Genomic DNA, 19945 nt, shown 5'->3' on the forward strand with positions numbered 1-19945 from the left:
TACTTTTGAAACCCCGCCCCCTCTCCCCTCCACTTAGAAGGCAATTCAGGAGAGAGCCCTTCATGCACAACGATATGAGAATAAGGGAGGAGGGGGGGTGGGGGGGATGAGGAGGAGGGATGGAGTGAGCGGATGGGGGGGGTGAGAGAGAAGTGGAGGAGGTGAAGGGATGGAGTGAGCTGATGGGGGGAGAAGAGGAGGAGGAGGAGGGATGGGGGGGGGAGAGAAGAGGAGGAGGGATGGAGTGAGCGCATGGGGGAGAGAGGAGGAGAGGATGGGGGGTGAGAGAAGAGGAGGAGGAGGAGGAGTGAGCTGATGGGGGAGGAAGAGGAGAGATGGAGGAGCGGATGGGGGGAGAAGAGATGGAGTGAGTGGGTGGGGGAGAAGAGATGGAGTGAGTGGGTGGGGGGGGGAGAAGAGATGGAGTGAGTGGGTGGGGGGGGGGGGCTGTTGGTTGGTCAGGGCTCAGCTTTCAGTGCGAGGAAGTAGAAGAGAAACTCAATGTTCAGGCAAAGAGACACACACACACACACACTCTAACACACACACACTCCAACACACACACAGTAAAGTATTACCTGCATCAGTGTTTTGTCGTTGGTGCTCCTGCTTCACACACAGAGACGTTGGTACCCACAAAGATACCATCTCCTAAACCTCTGCAGCGCTTTGCACACACACACACACACACACATACATACACACACACACACACACACACACACACACACACACATCAAAGAGTCTGTCGGGGAAGAGAAATGAGCTCCAGCTGACAACAGGGGGAAGGGACTGAAGTGTTCCGCCGAGTAAGGAGTGTTCATGTGGGGGTATTGGGTTTGCAAAGGAAGGAGTGCAGAGGAGTGAAGGAGGAGGGGGGGGGGCTAAGGAGGGGGGGGGGGTGCATACCACAGCTCTGCACAGACGTTAAAAAAAGCAAAAGACATTTGTAGTGAAAATCCTGACAGCAGTTCTTCCTCTTCCTCCTCCTCCTCTCCTCCTCCTCCTCTCCCCCCTCCCCCCCTCCCCATGTCACGTGAAGGAGGTGCGTCTCCGTGTGTGTGTGTGTGTGTGATTCTTTGTCTGGTAACTTGTTCATGTGGTTCCGCCCGTGGCGGCGGCGCCATGTGGCGTCTCGTCCCCTACTTTAAAAAAAAGGGGGGGGGCACATGGTGGCGAGTCTACCTCCGCCGCCGCCGCCGCCAGCCACAGGCCGGGTTCCCCACGCCGGCGGCCGCTTCCTGTCACGTGGCCGTGGCCTCCAGGTAGCTCTGTAGTTTGCGGACGGTGGACTCGTCCAGTGAAAAGAGGTCAAAGTCAAAGGTCGTGTTGGTGACGTTGAAGTGGCCCGTCTCCTCGATCAGGTTCACGATCTGAGGACGACGACCACGACTTAATATTAACAACAGATTAAAAACTCTTCCACGGCTCAAAGTTCATCACACGACATGCAGCCGGATTAAGTATGAAAGAAAAACTGGAGGCGGGATTAAAAGAAAGATCCATCATTACCATCAAAGCACAGACACATATAATTATATATATATATATATACACATATAATTATATATATTACAAAATATATATATATATTTTTTTATATATAGCACACACATATATATAAATATATATTTATATAATCCATACATATTTTTATATAAAGCTCATATATTATATATAAAATATTATATATATTACATATAAAATATATTGTATATAGAGATGCACCGATCAGGTTTTTTGTGCCGATCACCGATCACTGAAATCGGTATCTGCCGATCCGATATTAAAATTCAGATCAGGATTTTCGAGTTTTCTTGAAGCATTCTATTAAAAGATATTGCAATATGTAGTTTATTTGTAATGAATCCAGAAATACATATATAAAGCACCTCAAACATTAAAGAAATTACAGATCTATTTAAACATTTAGGACTTTATACATATATAAATATCCTAATTGATACATTAAAATTTTATATATAGCACACACATATACAGGATTTCAGATATGTATGGAAACATCTGCATCATTCATTTCCTGGAACTCTTGGGAAATCTATTTACAGGACTTTGTTTAACATACAAAAGTCTGACTTATTTTATAAACTTTTTAAACTTGGTCTGAGGAAATGTTCACATTTTATGAGATAGGATTTAAGCTGTAAGCCATAATCAGAAATGATCTAAAGATACAAAATCAGTTCATTGTTTACTTTTATATGTCCAGAATGTATGATTTGTCGACATCTTATTTTGAAAAACGGATATTTATCACAATATTCTAATTTTCTTCCTGTATATAAATATATGAAAATATATGTTGTCACTTATAATCCATCCGCTAACGTTATATAAACTCTTATATATGGAATGTGTTTATAGCATCTCTAGGGCTAAAATATATTGTATAGAGATGCACCGATCAGGTTTTGGTGCGATTCACGATCACTGAAATCGGACGCCGATAATACCGATCACCGATCACGGTGTCGACCTGAAGCATTCTAGCATTATTGCCTAGGAGAAATACATATCAAACATTAAAGAAATTACAGATCTATTTAAACATTTAGGACTTTTACTTTGAAAAATGTCCTAATTGATACATTAAAATAGTTTGATTTCAGATATGTATGGAACACATCTGCATCATTCATTTCCTGGAACTCTTGGGGAAATCTATTTACAGGACTTTGTTTAACATACAAATATGACTTATTATTTATAAACTCTATATTGGTCCAGTATATATATGTTTTAATGTATATTAATTTAAGCTAAATCTCAGAAATGATCTCTAAAGATACAAAATCAGTTCATTGTTTACTTTTATATGTTAGTGTATGATTTGTCGACATCTTATTTTGAAAAACGGATGTTCTTTATTTTCTGTAATGCAAAAATTATGTTGTTATTAAAAGAATAAAAGGCTTGCAATATTTCAGTTGATTTGTAATGAATCCAGAATGCATGACATTGAGAGTCGGCTGAGTCGACTCCAGAGATTCAACTGGGGCAGGACGCCGCCGGTGGTGAGGGATCCCTCTCTGCTTGGACCTCCTCATCTGCGGCGCTCGCCCATTGCGCCGTAAAACGTCTTGTAGTTTCTCTGATGATTTTTTCTACGATGGAATAAACCTTGATATTGATGACATTTGAAACGCGATCAAACAGAATATCGGGAATAATATTTAATATGATATATATTTGTTTTATGTAGTGCATATATACAGAAAATAAAGAACTATATATCACAATATTCTTAAATTATATAAAGACAATTGTATATATATTAGGCTGTGAAACGATTACAAATTTTAATCGGGTTAATCACAGGTTTTGTGGATTAATCATGATTAATCACATATTACCGATATTCTCGGTATATTTTGTGAGAACATAGAGATTTATGACAAAAGACGGATATATACATTTATACATTCTTCTATACAATGGTGCTGCAACTCAGCAGTTATTTAGCAGTTTTCTTCCATATGGAACATTAATACATCTTCATCCTAAACAGAATGTTTAACCCTCCTGTTCCCTTTCGGGTCAATTTGACCCCATTCAATGTTTAATGTCGGTGTTCTTTGGGGTCAATTTGACCCCAGGCTGTTTTTCACTGTGTCAAACATATCAGAAATATCAACTTTTTTATTTATTTAAAGGGCTATTTAGGTAGTCAACAAACAAACATAAAGTACCTCACACTTAAACTTGGGAAACAATATTAATTCAAATAATTTTCTGAGGTTTTAATTGTTGGGGTCAAATTGACCCGAGGGTAAAATATGTTCGTAGAATGTAAAGGGGACAGATTGACAAGTGACTTTTTTTTGCTCGGTCCGATGCGCGCATCGGAGCTCGGTGTGGCGCGAGACGGAGACCGATAAGTGTTAACGCAACGCAGAGAGACAGAAATGACATGCTGCTGTGGAGATACGATCAACAACAGACGTTTAGTTTAATAAAAGAACAAAGACGTGCAATAGAGAACATGTCAGGGGCCAATCTCTTTAATGTCATGCGATCTACCGACACTCGCCGCGATCGACTGGCAGGTCGCGATCGACGTGTTGAGACCCTGATCTACAGGAAGTAAAAGTCGTAACAAGGTTTCCGGAGGTGAACCTGCGGAAGGATCATTACCGATGAACAGACCGTCTGCATGAGAGCGGACAGAGTTCAGATTGAAGTGGTGTATTGGAAGCTCATTTTGCAAGTGACTTTTTTTCGTCCCGACGACCAACAACAGACGGATTGAAGCTCATTCTGCGCATGCTAAATGCGTTAAAAAAAAACTAGTTAAACCTGTAATTGGATTAACTGAGTTAACGCGCCGTTATTTTCACAGCACTAATATATATACAGGACTGTCTCAGAGAATTTCTTGTGATGTTTTACTTCTTTTATTTTCTGTAATGCAATTAAAAACAAAAAATATCATGCATGATGCAAGCCTTTATTTCCTGAAATATTGCAAGCCTTTATTCTGATTTATTTGCTGAAAATAAACATCAAAAAAAGAATATCAAAAATCTCATACTAAAAGTACTAAATACAAATCACTTGAAAAAAAGTATTAACCATAAACATTAATTAACCTCTCTCTCGCCTGCAGATTAACTTCGAGCTTGACAAACACTCAGCTGTTATAAATCTTTTTTTACTTGGTCTGAGAAAATATTAAATTTTATTAGATTTTAGAGTTTTCAAGCTAAGCTTAAGCTGTAATCCACACATATTAAAAGAAAAAAATCAATATTTGCTTGATTTGTAATGAATCCAGGTAAATGCATGATTTTTTTTTTTTTTAATTGCAAATATGAAAAATAAAGAACTTTATCACAATATTCTAATTTTCTGAGACAGTCCTGTATATATAAATATATATACACACACATATAAATATATATAATATATCATAGTTGCCAAAGTAAGGCGGAAGGAACTACAAAATAAATATAAAATAGATGAGTTTTCACACACACACACCTGCTGCAGGACGTTCCGCTCCCTTAAAGCCATCAGTCTGCGATGGAGGTCCACCAGTTCTTCTGTGTAGGCCTGCAGAGTCCAGAGGAGCAAAGAGTCAGACACGCATGTGAATCAGGCATCATGTCCCAATTAAAGGACCGTTTTATTAATATTATTATGAGTTTACTGAGGACGCCAAACACTCGTTGGTGACGTGGGAAATTCTTTTTTGGAAATTGGAAATCATAAAAGACAAATTGAGGGTAAAAGGTTCTTTAAAACACTGAATTACTCTGTAATCTCAGAAGGATGAATTGACTGTAAAGATAATTGTACATCTTGCTGCACAACAGTGACTCAGCACATTCAGAGTAAACAGGCGGTGTTGATAGTAGAGTTTATTTATGAAGTATACCTCCTCCATTGAAGTTAAATATCTGTGGATTAACCTTTTCTTTCCTCCGTGTGATTTAGTGTCGAGTGAATACGGGTTGATGGAGTCTGGATCGACTCTATCTTTAATTCATTAAAACACTCTATGATGGTGGACACACTGCTGCACGTGTGCGTGTGCGTGAGGTGTAAAGCGTAATAAAAGTTGTATTTACCCTTCCTACCTTGTCGTATCCCTTCTTCAACACCTTCTCAGAGCGGAAAGAGGAATCTGGACTCTTTCTGCCCGAAACCTGAGGAAGAGGAGAGGAAAGAAGAAGAAAAGAAAGAAAGAAAGAAAAAGAGAGAGAGAGAGAGAGAGCTGTTACACATGGTGACCAATGAACAGGTTCATCCACATGACCAATGATCAGGTTCATCCACATGACCAATGAACAGGTTCATCCTCATGACCAATGAACAGGTTCATCCACATGACCAATGAACAGGTTCATCCTCATGACCAATGAACAGGTTCATCCTCATGACCAATGAACAGGTTCATCCTCATGACCAATGAACAGGTTCATCCACATGACCAATGAACAGGTTCATCCACATGACCAATGAACAGGTTCATCCACATGACCAATGAACAGGTTCATCCACATGACCAATGAACAGGTTCATCCTCATGACCAATGAACAGGTTCATCCATATGACCAATGAACAGGTTCATCCTCATGACCAATGAACAGGGTTCATCCTCATGACCAATGAACAGGTTCATCCTCATGACCAATGAACAGGTTCATCCACATGACCAATGAACAGGTTCATCCTCATGACCAATGAACAGGTTCATCCTCATGACCAATGAACAGGGTTCATCCACATGACCAATGAACAGGTTCATCCTCACGACCAATGAACAGGTTCATCCACATGACCAATGAACAGGTTCATCCTCATGATCAATGAACAGGTTCATCCTCATGACCAATGAACAGGTTCATCCTCATGACCAATGAACAGGTTCATCCACACGGTGACTCACTTTGTTGTTGGCGCTGTGTTTCTGCAGCGGCGGCGCCGGGTCTCGACTGAGGCTGTGCGAGCCGTCGCTGCTGTCGCTCTCGCTGTCCAGGCTGAGTCTGATGGGTCAGAGGTCAAAGGTCAGAGATCAGAGAGCAATCAAATACACAGAGAGACGGATCATGACGTCATACCGCTTGCACTTGAATGTGTGTCTGAGATTATAATTACTATTTCACTGATAGAGTCTGAAGGAGACAACAGACTTAACAGCTGCATCACTCAAACACATGTCCATCAGCCCCACCCCCTTGTAGTCTAGCCTCCTTGTAGACCCGCCCCCTTGTAGTCTAGCCTCCTTGTAGACCTGCCTCCTTGTAGACCCGCCCCCTTGTAGACTAGCCTTCTTGTAGCCCGCCCCCTTGCAGGCAGCGCGCTCTGATCGCGGCCGTTTCAATGAAGTATCGCCATCGCCTCGTTCTGAGCGTACGGTAACCGCGGTAACTCTTCAGCGTCGGTGCGCCGGGCGACCTCGAGGGTTGAACTCGAAGCACACGCCCCAACGAGGCCTCCGTGGCGGCAGACTGACCTTGAGTCGCGGTTGGGGGGGTTGGTCTTGACGGGCGTCTCCTCCTCCGAGCTGCTGTCGTCATCGTCCGACTCCTCCGACTGGATCTCCTCCACCATAGACCGGAGGGGGCCTGGAAGAGGAGGAAGAGGAGGAAGAAGAGGATGGGTCAGACGCCTCCTCACGCCGGACCTCCGACTGCGAGGGAAGCGGCGCCGCACCTTGGCCTTGTTTCTGACCCGGCTCGAAGTCCGAATCTGAACTGGAGTCGGAGCTGGAGCTGGAGTTGGAAGGACTGGAAGGGGCCGACTGCTGTAGAGGAGAGAGGAGGGAGGAGAGAGGAGGAGATGAGGAAGGAGGGAGGAGAAGGAACACAAAGAGAAATGGGGCGATAAACTTTCGGATGAAGATTATTCTGCTTTTATATTCTGTCCTTTTGGACTTTCAAGATCAAAGATGATGGAACAATGAGGTCTAATCTCTTCTTTATATGGATTAAATTATGTAAAAATACAAATCAATGAAATAATTAATACATTTACAGACACACTGCACATGCTAATACTAAGTTGATTCATTCTGTAATTAATTTAATCAACTATTTTCAACAACAAAAATTACATTCAAGTTTCTCATTCGTTTTCATCTTTTCTTCAAGAGATGTTCATAGATCAGTAGACACATATATAACGTAGATAAGTATATAATGTATATAAGTATATAATGTATATAAGTATATAACGTAGATAAGTATATAACGTATACAAATATATAACGTATATAAGTATATAACGTAGATAAGTATATAATGTATATAACGTGTATAAGTATATAATGTATATAACGTGTATAAGTATATAAAGTATATAAGTATATAACGTGTTTAAGTATATAAAGTATATAATGTATAAAGTATATAATGTATATAACGTGTATAAGTATATAATGTATACAAGTATATAACGTGTATAAGTATATAAAGTATATAACGTGTATAAGTATATAACGTGTATAAGTATATAAAGTATATAAGTATATAACGTGTATAAGTATATAAAGTATATAATGTATATGACGTGTATAAGTATATAATGTATATAAGTATATAACGTGTATAAGTATATAAAGTATATAAGTATATAAAGTAAAGTATATAAGTATATAAGTATATAACGTGTATAAGTATATAAAGTATATAATGTATATAAGTATATAACGTGTATAAGTATATAAGTATATAATGTATATAACGTGTTTAAGTATATAAAGTATATGAGTATATAAGTATATAAGTATATAATGTATATAACGTGTATAAGTATATAAAGTATATAATGTATATAACGTGTATAAGTATATAAAGTATATAAGTATATAATGTATATAACGTGTATAAGTATATAATGTATATAAGTATTAGGGCTGTGAAACGATTAAACATTTTAATCGGATTAATCACAGGTTTTTGTGGATTAATCATGATTAATCACATATTACCAATATTCTCGGTATATTTTGTGAGAACATAGAGATTTATGACAAAAGACGGATATATACATTTATACATTCTTCTATACAATGGTGCTGCAACTCAGCAGTTATTTAGCAGTTTTCTTCCATATGGAACATTAATACATCTTCATCCTAAACAGAATGTTTAACCCTCCTGTTACCCTTCGGGTCAATTTGACCCCATTCAATGTTTAATGTCGGTGTTCTTTGGGGTCAATTTGACCACAGGCTGTTTTTTACTGTGTCAAACATATCAGAAATATCAACTTTTTTATTTATTTAAAGGGCTATTTAGGTAGTCAACAAACAAACATAAAGTACCTCACACTTAAACTTGGGAAACAATATTAATTCTAATAATTTTCTGGAGGTTTTAATTGCTGGGGTCAAATTGACCCCGAGGGTAAAATATGTTCGTAAATGTAAAGGGGGACAGATTGACAAGTGACTTTTTTTTTGCTCGGTCCCGATGCGCGCGCACGGAGCTCTGTGGCGCGCCAGACGGAGATCGATAAGTGTTAACGCAACGCGAAGAGACAGAAATGACATGCTGCTGTGGAGATACGATCAACAACAGACGTTTAGTTTAATAAAAGAACAAAGACGTGCTCTAGAGAACATGTCAGGGGGCCAATCTCTTTAATGTCATGCGATCTACCGACACTACGCGCGATCGACTGGCAGGTCGCGATCGACGTGTTGAGACCCTGATCTACAGGAAGTAAAAGTCGTAACAAGGTTTCCGGAGGTGAACCTGCGGAAGGATCATTACCGATGAACAGACCGTCTGCATGAGAGCGGACAGAGTTCAGATTGAAGTGGTGGATTGAAGCTCATTTTGCAAGTGACTTTTTTTTCGTCCCGACAACCAACAACAGACGGATTGGAAGCTCATTCTGCGCATGCGTTAAATGCGTTAAAAATAAATAACTAGTTAAACCTGAAATTGAATTAACTGAGTTAACGCGTTATTTTTCACAGCACTAATAAGTATATAAAGTATATAAGTATATAAGTATATAATGTATATAAAGTATATAATGTATATAACGTGTATAAGTATATAAAGTATATAAGTATATAATGTATATAACATGTGTAAGTATATAAAGTATATAAGTAGATAATGTATATAAGTATATAACGTGTATAAGTGTATAACGTGTATAAGTGTATAGCGTGTGATCACGGTGGGTTTGATGACTCTCTCCTAGAAGCCGACGTACCTCTGACTTGGACGACGCGTCGTCCTCTGAGTTTGACTCTTCGGACTCTGGAAGTTTCTTGGGCTCCTTCGGCTCCTGCGTGTCGTTCTTGCCTTTCGCCCAGCGACCTTTGTCCTTGGGCGGTTTCTTCTCGGCGTACGGTTGGCCGGCGGCGGACGACGAGGAGGAGACGCGAGGAGACGTCCCCGTGACGGCGGCGCCGCCCGGCCCCTTGGGCCCCTCCGAGCTGCCCTTCTTCTGCTTCTTGGCGCTCGGCTTGGGAGACTCCACGGTGGAGGGTCGCTTCCCCGGGACTTTAGATTCTGCAGGTCCAGGTCCAGGTCCTGGACCAGGTCCTCCTCCCCCCCCCCCACCAGCGACCCCGCCTCCTCCTCCCCCTCCACTCCCAGCCCCCCCTCCTTTCGGGGACATGCCCTCCATCTTCGACTCCTTCAGGGTGAGCTTCGGCTCCTTGAAGGCGGCCTTGGGCAGGACCTTCACTTCATCCTTCACTTTGATCTCAGACGGCTTTTTCGAGGAGGAGGAGGAGGAGGAGGAGGAGGAAGGGTCGCGGGCGCTCTTGCTGCCGCCGCCGTCCCGGTCGCTGTTGTCGCCCTTCGACGTGGCTTTGCTCTCGGAGTCTTTGCGGGGCCGCTCGCGGTGCTCCTTGGTCAGCTTGTGTGGTTTGGGTCCTTTGCTGCTGCCGCCGCTCCCCTCTTTGCTGGGCTCCTGAGAGGAGGCAAAGAGGAACAGTCAGCGACAACTCACTCCTAAAGGACTCAGAGGGTCTCCTAAAGGACTCAGAGGGTGTCCTAAAGGACTCAGAGGGTCTCCTAAAGGACTCAGAGGGTGTCCTAAAGGACTCAGAGGGTGTCCTAAAGGACTCAGAGAGTGTCCTAAAGGACTCAGAGGGTGTCCTAAAGGACTCAGAGGGTCTCCTAAAGGACTCAGAGGGTGTCCTAAAGGACTCAGAGGGTCTCCTAAAGGACTCAGAGGGTCTCCTAAAGGTCAACCTGGGGGATTGTGCTAAAGGGCAAAGTCAGGGAATCCCCAAAGTCTGCTGGATGAATCCTTTTGGGGATCGAGCCCGCCGGAACCAAAGTCCATGGATGTCGATGTGTGAGAAGTTTCTGTCGGGATCCAAAGTGGACCGACTGACATCCCTGGAGCCGTGATGCTAACGTAGCGTAGCCACGAGCTGGAGAGCCACTTCACAGAGAGGCTACTCTGTAGTAGGGCTGCCAGAGCAGCCTATTACTCATCAATAATAGAAAAAAATAAAAACAACCCCAGGTTTCTCTTCAGCACTGTAGCCAGGCTGACAGAGAGTCACAGCTCTGTGGAGCCGAGCATTCCTATAAACCTTAGTGGTAATGACTTTATGAACTTCTTTAATGAAAAGATTTTAACTATTAGGGACAAGATTAATAATCTCTTGCCCATAACCAGTGCCAATCTGTTCTCAAGTGGAATGGCCTTGGAAACCGCTGTATGCCCTGGTGTATATTTGGAGGGATTTTCTCCTATCAACCGTGACCAATTATTTTCAACGGTTTCTACTTGAACACGTCTACCTGTCTCTTGGACCCCATCCCGACGAGGCTGCTTAAAGACGTTTGCCTTTAATTGGCGGCTCTCTATTAGATATTATCAATGTGTCTCTGCTAACAGGCCACGTACCACACTCCTTCAAAGTGGCTGTTATTAAACCTCTCCTGAAGAAGCCCACTCTGGATCCAGAGGTGTTGGCTAACTACAGACCGATCTCTAACCTCCCCTTCCTCTCCAAGATCCTTGAGAAAGTGGTCAAATCAGTTGTGCGACTTTCTACATCATAATAGTTTATTTGAGAAATTTCAATCAGGATTTAGAAAACACCACAGCACCGAGACGGCACTGGTGAAAATTACAAATGACCTCTTAATGGCAGCAGATAAAGGACTCCTCTCTGTGCTGGTCTTGTTAGACCTTAGTGCTGCATTCGACACCATTGACCATGACATCCTGTTACAGAGACTGGAGCAGTCGATTGGCATTTCAGGCACGGCACTAATTTGGTTTAAATCCTATTTATCAGATCGATCTCAGTTTGTATTTGTAAACGATGACGCCGATAACCACCAACGTTAATCACGGAGTTCCACAAGGTTCTGTGCTTGGACCAATTTTATTTACCTTATACATGCTTCCTTTGGGCAATATTATCAGGAAACACTCCATAAACTTTCATTGTTATGCAGATGACACTCAACTATATTTATCGATAAAACCAGAGGAGAGCAACCAACTCTGTAAAATTCAAGCATGTCTTAAAGACATAAAACATGGATGACCTGCAACTTCTTGATGTTAAACTCAGACAAAACCGAAGTAATTTTAATCGGCCCTGAGCACCTCAGAGATCAATTATCTGGTGATGTGGATTCTGTAGACGGCATTGCCCTGGCATCCAACACCACTGTAAAGAATCTTGGCGTTATCTTTGATCGGGACTTGTCCTTTAACTCCCACGTAAAGCAAATCTCAAGGACTGCATTCTTTCAACTCGTAATATTTCAAAATCAGGCACATCTTGTCTCAAAAGATGCAGAAAAATTGGTTCACGTTCGTTACTTGAGACTGGATTACTGCAACTCCTTATTAGCAGGCTGCTCTAATAAATCTCTTAGGTCCCTCCAGTTGATCCAGAATGCTGCAGCTCGTGTTCTCACTAAAACTAAGAAAAGAGATCACATCACTCCTGCACTAGCTGCTCTGCACTGGCTCCCAGTAAAATCAAGAATCACTTTTAAAATTCTTCTCTTAACCTACAAAGCCTTGATTGGTGATGCTCCATCATATCTTAAGGAGCTTGTCGCACTATATTGCCCCACTAGAGCTACGCTCACTAAATGCGGACTACTTGTAGTTCCTACAGTCTTAAAAGTAGAATGGGAGCCAGAGCCTTTAGTTATCAAGCTCCTCTTTATGGAACCAGCTTCCAATTTCAGTCCGGGAGGCAGACACAGTCACCTCGTTAAGAGTAGACTTAAGACCTTCCTCTTTGACAGAGCTTATAGTTAGGGCTGAATCAGGTTCACCTGGTCCAGCCCTTGATATGCTGCTATAGGCTTATAGCTGCCGGGACGTTTAGGATGCACTGAGTACCTATCTCCTCTTTTTCTCTCCTTAAGGATGAATTTTCATCTCTCAATCACACGTTACTAACTCTGCTTTCTCCCGAAGTCCTTTTGACTTTACGTCTCATGGGGTCATCGGACCCTATGAGACGGCATAGATCCTATCTGCCTGATGGATCGTCTGGGTCGTGGAATTCCTGCTCATGACTACGCCACTGTCCTGTTGAGACTCCGCCCTCCTCCTCCCCACCGCCATCTGCCTGATGGATCGTGGAGGTCTCCATCGTGAATATGCCTACTATGAACTATTCATACACTCTGTCATATTCATTGAATGTATTTTAACTCTAAATCTGTCCTTCTGTACACATTACATCTATTGCATCTGTCCATCCTAGGAGAGGGATCCTCCTCTGTTGCTCTCCTCCAGGTTTCTTCCCTTTTTTTCCCCCTGAAGGGTTATTTGGGAGTTTTTCCTGGTCCGATGTGAGGTTTTGGGGCAGGGATGTCTATGTGTACAGATTGTAAAGCACTCCGAGACAAATTTGTAATTTGTGAAATTGGGCTATACAAATAAACTGAATTGAATTGAACTAACGATTATTTTGATAATCGATTAATCGGTTGATTATTTTATCGATTAATCGATGAATCGAATAAAAAAACAAAAACTTTTATTTTCAACCCTTTATTCAAAACAGGGTCCGTACGGTCATGGAAAACCTGGAAAAGTCATGGAATTTTTAAATGGCTATTAGCAGGCCTAGAAAAGTAATTGAAAAAAATAAAATCCCAAAATATTTGGAAAAGTAATGCAAATGTGTTATATTCAAATGTTAATTTACACGGAATATATACTGTATGCTTTGGAATTCTCATTGTTAGTTTAAATACTACATCTTCTCACTTTGTCACGTATAGACAGAGTTTTCACAACATGTTTAATCATGGAAATTTGGTTTAAAGTCATGGAAAGGTCCTGGAGATCCACTGGTCACCATGGTGATGAACCTGTTCACTGGTCACCATGGTGATGAACCTGTTCACTGGTCACCATGGTGATGAACCTGTTCACTGGTCAGCATGTGGATGAACCTGTTCACTGGTCACCATGGTGATGAACCTGTTCACTGGTCACCATGGTGATGAACCTGTTCACTGGTCACCATGTGGATGAACCTGTTCACTGGTCACCATGTGGATGAACCTGTTCACTGGTCACCATGTGGATGAACCTGTTCACTGGTCACCATGTGGATGAACCTGTTCACTGGTCACCATGTGGATGAACCTGTTCACTGGTCACCATGGTGATGAACCTGTTCACTGGTCACCATGTGGATGAACCTGTTCACTGGTCACCATGGTGATGAACCTGTTCACTGGTCACCATGGTGATGAACCTGTTCACTGGTCAGCAAGTAGATGAACCTGTTCACTGGTCACCATGGTGATGAACCTGTTCACTGGTCACCATGGTGATGAACCTGTTCACTGGTCACCATGGTGATGAACCTGTTCACTGGTCACCATGGTGATGAACCTGTTCACTGGTCACCATGGTGATGAACCTGTTCACTGGTCACCATGTGGATGAACCTGTTCACTGGTCACCATGTGGATGAACCTGTTCACTGGTCACCATGTGGATGAACCTGTTCACTGGTCACCATGGTGATGAACCTGTTCACTGGTCACCATGTGGATGAACCTGTTCACTGGTCACCATGGTGATGAACCTGTTCACTGGTCACCATGTGGATGAACCTGTTCACTGGTCACCATGGTGATGAACCTGTTCACTGGTCACCATGGTGATGAACCTGTTCACTGGTCAGCAAGTAGATGAACCTGTTCACTGGTCAACATGTGATGAACCTGTTCACTGGTCACCATGGTGATGAACCTGTTCACTGGTCACCATGGTGATGAACCTGTTCACTGGTCACCATGTGGATGAACCTGTTCACTGGTCACCATGTGGATGAACCTGTTCACTGGTCAACATGTGATGAACCTGTTCACTGGTCACCATGGTGATGAACCTGTCCACTGGTCACCATGGTGATGAACCTGTTCACTGGTCACCATGGTGATGAACCTGTCCACTGGTCACCATGGTGATGAACCTGTTCACTGGTCACCATGTGATGAACCTGTTCACTGGTCACCATGTGGATGAACCTGTTCACTGGTCACCATGTGGATGAACCTGTTCACTGGTCACCATGGTGATGAACCTGTTCACTGGTCACCATGGTGATGAACCGTCACAAACAGACTGACAGCTCTCCTCTCCTGAGCAGTGGTCCCCATGTGGCCCCCTGAACAATATCAGAGACGCGTTCAGATTTATTATTGTGTTCACCTGGCCCGCTGCCGTTGAGATTGCAGTGAGAAGTGGTGCTCTTCTTCGCAATAAAACATCTTTGATGGGACGTGTCGCGTCTCGGCCAATCAGCGTTCAGATGTCCACAGCGTTTGGGAAGTTAGGTTAGCTTGCATGTTAGTCCGCTACATCTGCTGCTGTCACGCTGCACGGTGTAGCGATGCTAACAAAGTACCCGTACGTTAAACACGATGTGATTTAGCATGTTTTAGTATCGATACTTCATTAAGAGAGCGATCAGAGCTCACGCTGCTCCGCTCCGTTAAACGGTGTCTGCACGCGCAGCGCTCACAGCGAGTGGGGGCGTGGCTTATCTCCGTTGCCTTTCTCCGTGGAAAAATATGTTCCGCTATCCGCCACGGAATAAATAACCACGTTTTCTACGTTATCCTCTTGTGGAAATGCCACACACGTGGTGACATGTAGCGCCCTGGTGTCTGGGGTCATAACGTCACCCGGAGGCGCACTCAGCTCCGTGAATGTCTCCGACTACGTGAAGGACTTCCGCTTCCAGCGCCACGTGAGCAGCAACAGCCAATTAGATTCATCAACAGAGGAGCAGCTCAGCGCTGATTGGCTCTCACAACGCAGCGTTCTGTCCTCTCGCTCCGCTCTTGTTTCTCCTGCGCCGCTCTGCGCTCAACTCAACTTTGTTTATACTCCGTGACTTATTGAGCGCCGTAATAATCGCGCGACACAACGAATCGATAATGAAATTCGTTGCCAACTATTTTAAGAATCGATTTTTATCGATTTTATCGATTCGTTGTTGCAGCCCTACTCTGCAGAATAGAGTATTTATACACGGCTGCTGCTCTCCTACAGCTCGATACCAGTGGCATGGAAAATATAACGGGGTCAGCTTCCTGTTGTCTTCTTCCTGCCAGTCAGACTGAGCAAAAACTAAACTATTGAGTCATGTGTAATACCCAACACGACCACTACACTGTCATGTGCAATACGCCCCTTATTATCCCTATCTGTCATGTAAAACTGAACACGTCAGCACCTTTCTTGTTCCTGTACATATTACCACCTTCTGTATAGTGTTTTCTTTTATATTTTGTTATATATCTTATTATGACGTATTATATCATGAGCTGTGAAGTTTGAGCTGCCGATGCTTCTGGAAGTCTTTCATCCTCAATGCAATATTTTTATATATATATACATATAATATTTATATATTCTAATAATATATACATATATATAATATTTATATATAATATTATATATATTCTAATAATATATATATTATATATATACACACATATCATATATATAAATATTATATATACATATTATATTATATATATATATATATATTTATATTGACATTTACCCCTCGATCTTTCATAAAAACGTCAATATAAACCGAGCGGAATGATCAATGTAGTTGTGACACCTTGTAGTTAAACACTCAGACCGACCTTTGACACGTGAGAGGTCTTGGTCTTCTTGGGGTCCGAGAAGGCCGAGAGGGGGATGGTGGGCAGCATCGGGTAGTCCGGACTCGGCCTCGACACGGCGGCTTCGGCCCCCTCCGGAACGACCAATACCTGAAATTAAATGGAAAGATAGTTATGGATCTTATGTGTAGATCGTTTACAGTGTACACACATAAGTATATGTGGCCCGCGGCGGCTTGAAAGACACATTCTTTTCTTTAAAAAATGTAAGAAAATAAATTTTATTTTGAAGGTCTGATATATAGATATCTATATATATATCTATATATATACACACACATACACACACTTGTTACTACTTGTTCATTTCGTATTTTTGCTAAAGCTGACATATTTATATATATAAATATTGTATATATATATAAATATTATATATATATATAAATATTGTATATAAATATTGTATATGTGTATATAAATATTATACATATAAATATTGTATATGTGTATATAAATATTATATATAAATATTGTGTATATATTGTATATATAAATATTGTATAAATAAATATTGTATATATATATAAATATTGTATATATGAATATTATATATATATAAATATTGTATATATATATAAAAATATATATATATAAATATATTATATATATATAAAAATATTGCTCTGAGGATGAAAGACTCCCAGAAGCATCAGCAGCTCAAACTTCACAGCTCACGATATAATACCACCCGTGCTAGTGATAATAGTTTCGTCCTGTTCTATCGTCCCGCTATAGCCGCTGTTGATTCTAGTGAACCAATTGGCCATCGGCCGGCGAGCCAGCGAGTCGTCTCACCCCTCCGGCTTTGATCAGCTTCCTCCTGAATTCTTTGGTGGGGTTGTTGAAGGTGAGCTTCTCACAGCGCAGGTGGTTGACTGGCGGGTTGCCCTCCAGGTTGAGGAACAAGTCGTAGTTGAAACACACTTTTTTTGGCTCCTCCTGAAGAAAGACGTGACAAAAAAAAATGTTTTAATGTAAAATAAACGTTTACAAATTCCCTATTTGCGTTTGCTTTTCCTGCATCATAACAAAAAGGAAAGGATCAGCGAGGAGGTGAATAAAACAGACGGAGGGAAGAAACAACACACATTGCCGAGAGAAGAATTATAGACGAGGACAATGCATGAAACCAAAATGTGTTCTGGTAAATGCAGATGGGTTATCGGCTACGGGTATTTACTCTCCTCTCGTTTGCCGTCAAAGTATTTCCCTGATCCTCTTGAGAGCTGGATATCTATAATGTATAATAAGTTAACTGCACATGCCGTCCAGAGGAGTAATATTACAGAGCGCTGCAGGAGGCTCTTAACCGCCGTAAAGCTTCTCTTTCCTCCAGCCCTCATCCTAATGGCTCGCGGTGCCGCTGTTATCGTGCGCTCTGGTTTTATTTCCTCCCTTAAAGAGAGAAACGTCCCTTCACCGACACACTCGTGCTCCCTGATCGACTCCAGTGCTTATTTAAGGCCTTTAAACCCTCGCTGCATTGAACTGGAACAATCTGGCCGCAGTAATCAGAGTTCTCTTGGCTTTAGAGAACCGGATTTTTTTTTTAAACATGTAAAATAGGAACAACCGGTTTATTTTATCAAGTTATGTAATGAACACGATTAACTGGAGACATGTTTACTGGAAACACCCGTTATCCTCAGATGGGCCTCGTTCAGTCTGGAAGGACATCTGCGTTATTAGCAAAGACTCCATCATGAAAAACTGCCCCAAGAAAGATAACGTTGGCCCTGATGTCACTAGAGGGGCCACACAGCCCACCAGGGCCTAGTGATGATGATCAGTTAATAAAGTGTTGTTCTGTGTGGTGTGTACTAGTTATAAGTACACACAAAATCAATAAATATAATTTTGAATTATATATAAAAATTTTAACCAATTGTTAATAGTGGTTTAAAAAGTGTAATAACAATAAATAACCACAAAGAAATAAGAATACATTTGAATATGATATCTGATTTGTTTTCTGTTTGTTTTTTGTTCAAACAAAATTAATAAAACACTTTGAATCTGTAGATTATTGTCTAATAGTCTTATTACTGTCTAATAGTCTTATTACAGCCTAATAGTCTAATTATTGACATCTTTATGCAGGCATGAAAACGGGTCAGGGGTGAAAAAGGTGAGAAGGATAGGCGCCATGGGCTGGTGACTTCCACGAACATTGACGTTGTATGATAATCTATAGTTCCTCCATTCTGACACCAAGTCAGTGATCGGCCCTATAATAATAGTAATATTGTGTATAATATGGTCATTCATGAACCAACTTCCTTTTTTTTTTGGCGTGAACAAGTCTTCAAGTCTTGTGCTCTGCTGAGCCTCGAGTCTGTTCCACGAGTCTGTTCCTCGAGTCTGTTCCTCGAGTCTGTTCCTCGAGTCTGTTCCTCGAGTCTGTTCCTCGAGTCTGTTCCTCGAGTCTGTTCTGCCTCTACCTGGTTGTCACGATCTTCTAATCCAGGGGTGTCAGATTCTGTACCGCCACGTCCATATTCAGAGTTTATAATTGAATTCTCAGAATTTATATCAAGTTTAAACCAAAGTTATTATTGTTGAGATTTTAATATCCATGGGATGTTGATAATGATTGCCTTTATGCTGCATTCATCTCCTTGTTGACTAAACCCAATTGTCACAGCTTTTACACGCTGATCTTGTTCTTACTTATGTTGACATTGAGCATTTGAACGCCTTCCACAGAATGTCAGACCACAACTCATAACTTTTGAATTTGAGTTAGTCAAAAGTTTACACTAGATGTCAACTGATAGTGCTGTTTTAAAGAAGCGATTCCTTCTTGTATTTGATTGGCATACCACGCCTCAATATAACAGAGGACCCTGGTCTAACTTTAGTCCGTCCCAGATTGATCATCTTGCCGATAGTGCCATAGGCTCACTGAGTGACACTGACCCGATAGTCTCTGAAGAAGAAGACAGTGAGGAAGAGGAGGTTTGCCTGGCATAACCCTCAGACCCGCAAACTGAAGGAAGCTTGAACATGTATGCTCAACTAATCTCAAGAATCCCGCTTTAGTTTGATAGTCTTAAAAACATATAAGAAGGATGCCAGAGCAGCCTATTACTCATCAATAATAGAAAAATAAAACAACCCCAGGTTTCTCTTCAGCACTGTAGCCAGGCTGACAGAGAGTCAGCTCTGTGGAGCCGAGCATTCCTATAAACCAGTGGTAATGACTTTATGAATTTAATGAAAGATTTTAACTATTAGGGACAAGATTAATAATCTTCATTTTCCAACCAGTGCCAATCTGTCAAGTGGAATG

The 19945-nt window shown here is 41.6% G+C and overlaps 1 protein-coding gene across 2 annotated transcripts in view; it reads right to left on the reverse strand.

The window, feature by feature from the left end:
* Positions 1-904: 904 nt before the first annotated feature.
* The window catches only part of mllt1a (MLLT1 super elongation complex subunit a), a 35645-nt gene continuing 16604 nt past the window's right edge, over positions 905-19945 (reverse strand). The window contains exons 4-12 of one of the 2 annotated variants that reach the window (XM_056414945.1): positions 17449-17592; positions 16615-16743; positions 9698-10405; positions 7181-7271; positions 6981-7092; positions 6414-6510; positions 5601-5669; positions 5002-5073; positions 905-1373 (exon numbers count right to left, since the gene is read on the reverse strand). In XM_056414945.1, coding sequence (XP_056270920.1) covers positions 1245-1373; positions 5002-5073; positions 5601-5669; positions 6414-6510; positions 6981-7092; positions 7181-7271; positions 9698-10405; positions 16615-16743; positions 17449-17592 — 1551 coding nt within the window. In that variant the 3' untranslated portion in view covers positions 905-1244. Of the gene's footprint in view, positions 1374-5001; positions 5074-5591; positions 5670-6413; positions 6511-6980; positions 7093-7180; positions 7272-9697; positions 10406-16614; positions 16744-17448; positions 17593-19945 lie in introns of both variants that reach the window. The other variant, XM_056414944.1, reaches the window with a different exon arrangement.

This window comes from Pseudoliparis swirei, chromosome 5, assembly GCF_029220125.1.
Source record: "Pseudoliparis swirei isolate HS2019 ecotype Mariana Trench chromosome 5, NWPU_hadal_v1, whole genome shotgun sequence".
NCBI classification, from domain to species: domain Eukaryota; kingdom Metazoa; phylum Chordata; class Actinopteri; order Perciformes; family Liparidae; genus Pseudoliparis; species Pseudoliparis swirei.